At 51.8% G+C, this 9,592-nt stretch overlaps 1 protein-coding gene across 1 annotated transcript in view; it reads right to left on the bottom strand.

Moving 5' to 3' along the window:
• GREB1 (growth regulating estrogen receptor binding 1) overlaps positions 1–9,592 on the bottom strand; it is an 88,075-nt gene continuing 78,483 nt past the window's right edge. The window contains exons 26-32 of the mRNA XM_023198496.1: positions 7,927–8,131; positions 7,007–7,181; positions 5,754–5,972; positions 4,717–4,852; positions 2,528–2,728; positions 1,657–1,795; positions 1–164 (exon numbers count right to left, since the gene is read on the bottom strand). Of these exons, the coding sequence (XP_023054264.1) occupies positions 1–164; positions 1,657–1,795; positions 2,528–2,728; positions 4,717–4,852; positions 5,754–5,972; positions 7,007–7,181; positions 7,927–8,131 (1,239 nt within the window). The remainder of the gene's footprint in view (positions 165–1,656; positions 1,796–2,527; positions 2,729–4,716; positions 4,853–5,753; positions 5,973–7,006; positions 7,182–7,926; positions 8,132–9,592) is intronic.

Raw genomic sequence — 9,592 nt, 5'->3', positions numbered from 1 at the left:
TCAGATGTGTCGTCCGGTCAGAAAGAAGAGCGGCCGGTCTTCCCTGGCATTGGCGGTCTGGAACTCATCGCGCAGCCGGAACTGCCACTCATCCTCGAGCTCTAGGCGGACAACCGTCTGGCGCAGTGAGCTCCGGTCCTGACAGATGACACACAAGGTCGCACCTGTGTGGACAACGGCAGAGGTGTGGGAAGGAAAAAGGTGAGTTTATCCAGATGAAAGTGGCTGCCTGGATTCTACTTGCAATGGCAAGACAGGGCACTGCTGGGAAGGGCAGAGACGGCGTCCAAGTCAGCCTCTTGCTTCTTTCAGGATGATGTGCAATCTTAGCGAGACAGGAGTGTGGCTGGGATGCGGCAGGTGTGCGGGGGAGAAAACACGGAGGCAGAAGGAAAGCTGAGCAGGGACTGAACTGAGGTGCGGAGAGGAAGGAGAGAGGCTGGTGGAATTGCAAACCAAGCATCCTCAGCCCCAGCCGGTAGCTCACATACCCCACCCTACCTACCCCACCTTACAGCTTCATCCCCCTCTTCTGCCACCCATCCAGGCCTGGGGCAGCCCCCACTGTCCCATGTGACGACCACAGGAATTCTCCTTCCTCTCAATTCCCAGCACATGGCGACACGACAACCCAGTCTCCTCCACGCTTTCCCTCTCTGCTTCCCCCCAACCTTCGTGTCCAGTCCTCCCTTTAGATGAAATGTTTCCCAAGGCAGAGACTGCTGTAGAAACTTCTTGATCTTTCCCAAGGCCTTAGACACTGCTGGTGCTCACTCAGTGCCTGCTAGAGAGGAAGGTCAGAGCCAAGGGCCACCACAGAAAGCGAAGGTCAGCTAGGGATCTGAGCAGGACTGGAAATGCAGACTGGAAATCGTGTTTTCAAGTCATGCAGAACAAGTGCTTGTCATTCTCAACCAAGCTGGCGCAGACCGGAGGAAGGCTGGTGTAAAAGCCAAAGTGGTGTGGGACCTCCCAGGACGAGGAGGAAGACTCGTTTACCAGGAGGAAGAGTGTCAGCAACAACTGGGACACTGATGCGAAGGATTTGGGTTGGAAAAGAACACAGATGGCTGGTGCGGTGGCTCATGCCGGTATTCCCAACACTTTGGGAGGCCGAGGTGGACAGATCACCTGAGTTCGGGAGGTCAAGACCAGCCTGGCCAAGACGGCGATGGCAAAACCCTGTCTCTACCAAAAATAAAAAATTAGCCGGGCGTGGTGGCAGGCGCCTGTAATCCCAGATACTCGGGAGGCTGAGGCACGAGAATCACTTGAACCCGGGAGGCAGAAGTTGCAGTGAGCCAAGATTGCACCACTGCACTCCAGCCAAGGCAACAGAGTGAGACTCCATCTCAAAAAAAAAAAAGAAAGATTGAAAGACAAGAAACACAAAGGCTTAAAAAAGTCTGTAATCCATCTAAAAGAAAGGGGGACGTGTCTTGCCTCTACCCAAACAGGCATAGGGAAAAGAGAGCTCCCGGAGATCAAATCCCAGCTCTCTTGCACGCTCCTGGGTGGCTGAGGCAGTCCCTTCCCTCTCTGATCCTCAGTTTACCCATGGGCAAATAAGCACTAGGCCCAAAGGTCCCCTCCTCAGGGCACCCAGTGACTACCGCCATTGAAGACAAGGTGCAGGGTTAAGAGTACAAAAGTTACCTTTCAGAAAATGAAACTTTTTCAAAAAGCTAGCTCCCACAAAAGAGTCACAGAGGTACAGCAGCAGTCCACTGAACAGCAAGTCCGAGCAGCTGATGTTTAAAGAGTGGGGCCTGGAGCTCACATAGCAAACAGAAATCTGAAAAAGAAGAAATCTAAGAGAGAGCACCGTTTTCTATGAAATGCTCAGTAATGTTTGCATCTAGTAAATACCAACTGCTTGGTCCAGCTCAAGATTTTTGGGGGGCCAGAGACAATGTTTTTATGTTATTTCCAAATCTGTACCTGAAAAATCAATTCTGGAAGTTTTATCCAGATTTATCTAGTCATGAGTTCATCTGAGAATCAGAATATTTAGGCGGGGTGCAGTGGCTCACACCTGTAACCCCAGCATTTTGGGAGGCCGAGGCGGGTGGATCACCTGAGATCAGGAGTTGGAGACCAGCCTGGCCAACATGGTGAAACCCCATCTCTACTAAAAATACAAAAATTAGCCAGGCATGGTGGCATGTGCCTGTAATCTCAGCTACTTGGGAGGCTGAGGCAGGAGAATCACTTGAACTCGGGAGGCGGAGACTGCAGTGAACCGAGATTGTGCCATTGCACTCCAGCCTGGGCGAGAAGAGTGAAACTCCATCTCAAAAAAAAAAAAAAAAAAATGTTTGGGCGTCAGAATTGGGCTGGCTTCCTAGCTTCTTACTTCCGGGCAAAGTATCTCAGCTCTCTCAGCTGAATGGCAAAAGCTATAAAGTGGGGTCAACCCCGAGACGAAGGAGTTGAGGACTTAGGATTCAGAGTCCCAGATTCCAGCCCATCGGTTCTAGAGATTTCTCTGAATTAGGGATTCGACAGCACCCCCTCTGAAAGTCACCTGAGATCCCAGGTTAAGGTAACAGTCGACAGACAGCACTGGGTGGTCATGGTTCTTCAGGGAGAGCGGGAAGAAGTGGTGGCTGTGGTGCTGCAGGAACTTCTCCAGCAGGAGCTGGGCGGGCGCTGCGAGGAATGTGTGCTTGCTGTCCGGGGCACAGATGTACTGGGCCGGCACGACCGCCGCGGAGTTATCGGACACCTGCAAGGAAAGCGGGGGTGTCAGACCACTACCGCCCTCAGGGGCGAGGACCTTCCCATGGCTTCTGGGTGGCACGGGGTGGGCCAGGCATGGAAGCTTGTGTCGCTCAGGGGAATGAACTGAGAACACATACTTCAAGAATAAACTTCTCTGTTGAGAAAGATTAGATTTTACTCAAGGGAAACATGCAAGAGACACGTCCAAATGAACCAGCCCAATCCGTAAGAATTACAGACACTGATCATTCCATGCAGGAAACCGGCTTTCCGGTCTAGAGAAAACAAGAGAACCCAGAGGCCTGGGGGATGAAGGCCTCTAGGAGTGGCCAGCTCCCCACCAGAGATCCTGTCCTGGTCCCGGTCCCGCCCAGCCCCGGGGCTCTTCCCACCCACAGCCGGCATCCGAGCCACAGGATCTTGCTCCATCACCAACACGTTTACATCAGACTCTCACCGGCTTCGCTCCTGTGAGTCCTAGAGAAAAGTCTGGAACTTGCCCATAGCTGGGAAGGCCTGACTACTTCCCCAGCTCCTCCCTACCACCCTCCTCCCCTTCCTCCATACTGACCTCCTCACTCCTACCCTTTTGCACCTTCACCCACTGAAGGCATCCTGTCCCTGTCCCTGCCTCTGTCCCTGCCTCTGTCCCTGCCCCTGCCCCTGCCTGGGCACGTGGCTCACTCTCTTCCTCCAGGTCTCTGCTGTAATGTCACTGCCCTGGGGACTCCCACAGACTCAGGCCTCCGCGCGACACACCGTTCACCTTTGTGGTGCTTCTCCCGATGGTCCTTAACTAGCCACGTGTCTGACATCTGCCCCGGCTGCTGGGCTGTGTACTCCTGAGCATGGGGATTGGCTGCTCAGTAAGTATTTAATGAATAAATGAAAACAATGCAGTGATTTCACTCACGTGAAAGATTATAAGACATGACTAGCTTTCTTATGTATAACCAATATGCAATCAAACGTAATAGAAAATTAAGATTATGTTCAAACAATAAAGATAAAATACCTAAGAGTTTAAAAATGACACTGAAGGACATAAAAGGAAAGTTCATTTTAAAGGCACGTCTGGCCCTTTGATGGAGACATGGTGAAGGTGTCCGTTTTCCCTGATTAAACAACAAACCTCACACAATTTTAAGATCTCAGTGATGGTGTAAGTGGCGGCCTTTTATTTAAAGGTCTTGTGACTCTGCAAGAGAAATGAGGAGAGGCCCCACACTCCTGGAAAAGGCGTAATACCTGCCTCTGGGGGTCAGTGAAGATGGAGCTGGTGTCCCAATTCAGACCCAGCCCACCTCAGCATAGCTAAGTCTGTAAACTCAGCAGTTTAGAGAGATGAGGAGGGAAAGAGGCTGGGAAAGGCAGCTGGTGGCATTAGGGCAGGATCAAGACAGACAGAAGTGACAGAGAAAGGGGCTCTGGCCCATAGGACTGGGGAGAGCTTCGGGCAGAGACACACCTGCTGCATTGCTTCCTGGAAGACACAGAGCTATCAAGACTTGCTGTGATTTTACATCTTAATTCCCCAGGCCTCCTTAGCTGGAACACATGTAATCGCACCAGGTCTCTCCCCACCCCGAGGCTGCCCAGTGGACACACAGTGTGACTATGGAGCCAGCCTGCAGAGCCATTCAAATAGTTATGCAACCAGGCACCATCCCAGGGGCCCAAGGAAGAGTGTGGCCTGAGACCTCACCCAGCTGGGGCGGGTGAGAACACACAGGAAGGCTTGGTTGGAGCCTTGCCCCCAGCAGAAGCTTGCGGGATACTGGTTAACATCAGAGGTAGAAGAGAGGCCCCACGGAGCCTGTCATTTCCCAGGGCTCAATGCCAATTAAAAACCTTTACTGACCCCACCCAGTAGGGCCCCGCCCCACGCACTTGAAAGAGACACGGCCTCCCCGGATTGCTCCTACCCTCAGTGTGCGTGCCAGGGCGGCCCAGGCGGTGGACATAGAGGCCTGCCCAGCAGCGAGAGCTCACCTTGGACGTGATGTGGAAGGACCTGTGGCCGCCCACCACGATCTGCTTCTTCATCACGCTGAAGCGGTTGAATCTGCAGAGCAGGAGGCCGGCGCTGTGCACCCGCAGGTTGAAGTCTACGTCGTCACACAGGAACCTACTCAGGGCCAGAGGAGGGGTGGGTGTGATGGGGCACGGCTCACACCCTCCGTCACTGCCCCCAGCACCTAGAGTGTGGGTCCCCATCGTAGGGGGCTATGAAGGTGGAGTGGGCTTCATCCTTGCCTCAAGACCTTCCTTACTTTGGGGAAACGTAAGGCCAGAGATGGACAGGGCCATCTCTGCACGGGAAAGGCAGTGTGTACCTCACGCTTAAACCACACGAGGTCTGCCCGGTGGTGACCAGAGGCCAAGGGCCAAGTGCACGTGAGAAACGTTACCAACACGACCTCACGCATCGGTGAAAAAGAAAGCAACAAAAAACCTCTGAGGGTAAAAACATGAGCCTCTTTTTACGGCTAAGAAGAATAGGGCTCGGAGGTGAGTGGCCTGCCTGTGCTGCAAAGATGATACACAGCAGAACCCGGGTTCCCAGAGGCCCAGTCAGTCTGGCTCCAAAACCGACCCTCTTCCAGCAGCTGACGCAGGCTGCGGCCCAGTGCCCGGTGCAGACAGGCTCGCCATGGACACTGAGCAGTTGGATCCTCTGGAGATGGGAGCACTTCTGTGACTAGGTATGTACAGAAACCTACGGAAATGATCATTTTCTTCCGTGCTAAAGCTCCTAAAAAGCAATGTATTGGGAGAATGAATCGAAAAGGCCAGAAAAAAAAAACCACACAGTCCAATGTAACTCACTCAATAAAGCATCATGAGAATTGGTGAATGAAGCTGAATGATCTGCGAATACTCAAAATTATTCTACACTAAAAAAGCTGGGACAACAGAGAGCAAGGCCAGGCCAGTGCTCATCGCCAGGACGCCTCTGCAGCCCGAGGCTGCCCTCACTCTGCACCCCCAGGGCCGCCGCCTCCTCCGACCCGGGTGCAGGCGCTCACCGGTTCTGGTTGTACTGCACGTTCTGGGTCAGGTCCACGTTCAGGATGATGAAGTTGTGCACGTGGCAGCGGGAGAAGGGCTCTCGCACCTCACTGGCCCGGGTCTTGCTGGACCACTTCCGCAGGCCCAGCAGGGCGTAGTGCGTGATGTTGGGGGCCGCCTCAATGTGCTGCATGATGTGCTTCAAAGACACGTTCCTTTCCGACCAGGAGAACTCCCTGCTCGAAGGAGGGAGAGTGAGCCCCTAGGCTGACACCGAGCAGCAGCAAGGCCCTTGGGACCAGGCAGTGTGGCACCGGCTCTCAGACTGCCGTGAACACCTGGACAGGCCGGTACCCTGCACAGGCCCCTGGGGCCAGGCACCCTGCTGGGCGCTTCCCACGGGCACTCATTTCTTCAATGTGCTGAACACATTTGCAGACCATAATTTAGTCAATTATCACAACAACCCCATGGCATAGGTATTAATCGCAGATGAGGAAACTAGAACCCAAAATGATTTAGCCATTTGCTTAAAGTCACACAGCAAATAAAAATAAAGCTAGGAGTCAGCAGTCAGGCTAGCGAGGAGGGGTGGGGCTGGGGGCAGCAGGAAGGGAGTTTCTGGGGGGCAGCAATGTCCCTTTCTTAATATCGGAGTTGGTTAAATGAATGTGCTCAGCTTGGGAAAAGTTCTGTATATGTATTATACTTTCCTTTTTGTCTGTATATTAAATGGATAGTGTGATTTTCTGTATTATACTTCAATAACAATTTTTTTTTTTTTTGAAACAGAGTCTCACTCTGTCACCCAGGCTGGAGTGTGGAGGCACCATCTCCACTCACTGCAAGCTCCGCCTCCCAGGTTCACACCATTCTCCTGCCTCAGCCTCCCGAGTAGCTGGGACTACAGGTGCCCGCAACCATGCCTGGCTAATTTTTTTGTACTTTCAGTAGAGACAGGGTTTCACTGTGTTAGCCAGGATGGTCTCGATCTCCTGACCTTGTGATCCACCCGCCTCTGCCTCCCAAAGTGCTGGGATTACAGGCATAAGCCACCACACCTGGCCGAAAGACAATTTTTTAAAATGAAAAGCAAGCCAGGCTTGACACGTGAGCTCACTTTTACCACACCCAGGGCTCTGGGAACCACACCCACCCCTTCTACTATGAGAGGCCCTCCGGTCTTCCGGGGTGGGCGCACTCCCCATACAGAGAGTGCACACTCGTCGGTCATCCTTCGTAGGGTGGCAGTGCTGTCAGGCCACCTCACCTGCTTCTCTCCCCAGCAGAGTCGACATCTACCACGTTCCACATCACGCAGGAGTCATCAGAGATCACGATGAAAGGCCAGATGTCCTGCGGCTTGATCCCCAGCTCTTCCTGCCGGTTCCGCTCAAGCTCCAGGTTATGGTAGGACAGCTCCTTGATGAGGAAATGGGCAGCACCTACAGTGGGCGAAGCAACTGGACTCAGGGCTGTCTCGCACCCACACCCACAGCAGGCAGACCTGCCGCCAAGGCCGCCCAGACAAGCCAGCTCTGACCTTCCTGACATGCATCACCTGTCACAAAACACGGCCCATGGGCTAAGGAGAGAAAACTACAGGGAGGAAAACACTCCTCTCCAGGTGGAACACACATTTGCTTTCTTATGCTTTCTTCTCTGACCACTGAAAATATCAATTTGGCCAGGCGCAGTGGCTCACGTCTATAATCCCAGCACTTTGGGAGGCCAAGGCAGGCAGATCACCTGAGGTCACGAGTTTGAGACCAGCTTAGCCAACATGGTGAAACCCCCTCTCTACAAAAATACAAAAGTTAGCTGGGAGTCATGGTTGGTGTCTGTAACGCCAGCTACTCGGGCAGCTGAGGTGGGAGAATAGCTTGAACCCGTAAGACGGAGGTTGCAGTGAGCCAAGATCATGCCATTGCACTCCAGCCTGGGCGACAGAGCGAGATTCCATCTCAAAAAAAAAAAAAAAGAGAATGAAAGAAAGAAAATATCCATTAAATAGATAACACTGGTGCCAGGGGGAAGACTGCATAAAAAAGTCAAACAAAATGAAAATAGCTTTAAAAGTCCAAAAGTAAAAGGCTTGATGTCACATGTTTAACTTTCGTCTCTAGAATACTCTCTCAAGTGTTCGTTCCCAGGAGTTTGACTGAGTAGATGATGTTAAAGGACACTCACCAACTCCAGCGCTGTTGAAGATACTGGGGAGCACCAGCATGATGTGGTTGGGCCAGTATTTCTTATAAATCGCCATCTCGTATTCCTTGACGACCAGCACGTGCAAATGGCTGGCACCATCCATTGCATGGTACAGATTAAAGAGCCCATGTTCGTGACGGCCAGTGGTTGGAGTGAATGTTGGACTTTTTATATATTCATGGCTCTGCAAAGTACAGGTATCATGAGGTAGAGTGTTTGTAAATGTGGCCACAATTAGTCCCTCGACATGACTTTGCAGCATTTTCCATCACAGAATGATGACCATTTCCATACTGCTGGAATTTTCAGCCTTGTGACTTGCTTTTCCCAGTAAAAAGCAGGAAAAATGGCCTTGTGCCAGTCCTGGGCATAGCCTCAAGATGACTTACATGTTTCACTCCCTCTCAGAACTCTCCCATGCACAAGCCCGGGCTAGCCTGCTGGACGATGAGAGACCACTTGGAGGAGAGCTGAACAGCCTAGCTGAGGCCACCAGCCAGCCCGCAGACAACCTGCTGGCTCACTGTCAACATGAGTGAGTGAGTACAACTGAGCCCAGAAAACCACCTGGCTGAAGCAAGCTCAACCTGCTAGCCCACAGATCCCAAAGCTAATGCTTATTTGGGAATGGTGTGTTAGGCAACAGAAACTAACTGGCATATAGCAATTAACCAAATTCATTACCCTCTCATATTAGAATCTCAATAGATATTGGAGTACTCATTGTTCATGCATGCCTTGCATTTTCCATACACTATGAACACACAACACCCCCCAGTCGCTGCCCCATAGAGCTTAGCTATCCACTCGGGTTGTTATATCTTTTATGTAAATAACTGTTTTCTTCAACTCCTTCCTTAACAATAAGTTCATCTGGCAGAGGTAGGCCCTCTGCTCCCTCTGAATTCCTCAAAGCACCTGCCACAACACTGTGAAGCACTGGTGCTCACGGCCAGCTCCGCCAGGAAGGCTGGAAGGTGAGTGGAGTGGTGGAGAAACCCCAGCTCTCATATTTCATCCGTGGAATTTCACCGCAACACCCAACCCCAGCCCATGGGTTAGGAGGTAGCTTACAATGAAGGCCTGTTGGGTACACTACAAATAGTTTCATTGCTTAATAACAGGCTTCTGGGTCTGAAAGGCCAGGTGCAACTCCACAGGTGCCTGGCACTCTGGAGAAGGAAAAGCAGCCTCTCCACATGGCCTGCCTTGAGTGGGGCTGGGTAAGGAGCAGCCAGCTGACTCTGAGGTGATCAGGTGCGCACTGTCAAACCAAAAGCTCTACAAGGAGCATCTCTGCAAGAATGGTCAGAGCAACGGAACATTCAGAACAATCTCTTCAAAAGATAAAAGGAAATGTGTCTTTTAGAGAGACGCACTGAGATATCTACATCTATAGGTATAAATATCTACAGATAGATGACATGATTTGAGGTCTGGGATTTACTTCCAAACAAAACAGGAAGGAAGAAGAGGAGAGCGGGACGGATGAAACAAGGCTGGCCATGAGTTAGCGGTTGCTGGAGTTGGTAATGGGCTCGAGAGGATTCACTGTACTGTTCTATCTACCAAGCCTACGCGAAATGTTACCCGGCAGAGCATTCAAGAAAAGATGGAGCGGATGAACATCTACCCAGCTGCTGTT

The sequence above is a fragment of the Piliocolobus tephrosceles genome, chromosome 15 (genome assembly GCF_002776525.5).
Source record: "Piliocolobus tephrosceles isolate RC106 chromosome 15, ASM277652v3, whole genome shotgun sequence".
NCBI lineage: Eukaryota > Metazoa > Chordata > Mammalia > Primates > Cercopithecidae > Piliocolobus > Piliocolobus tephrosceles.
This window is presented reverse-complemented; position numbering and strand designations above follow the sequence as displayed.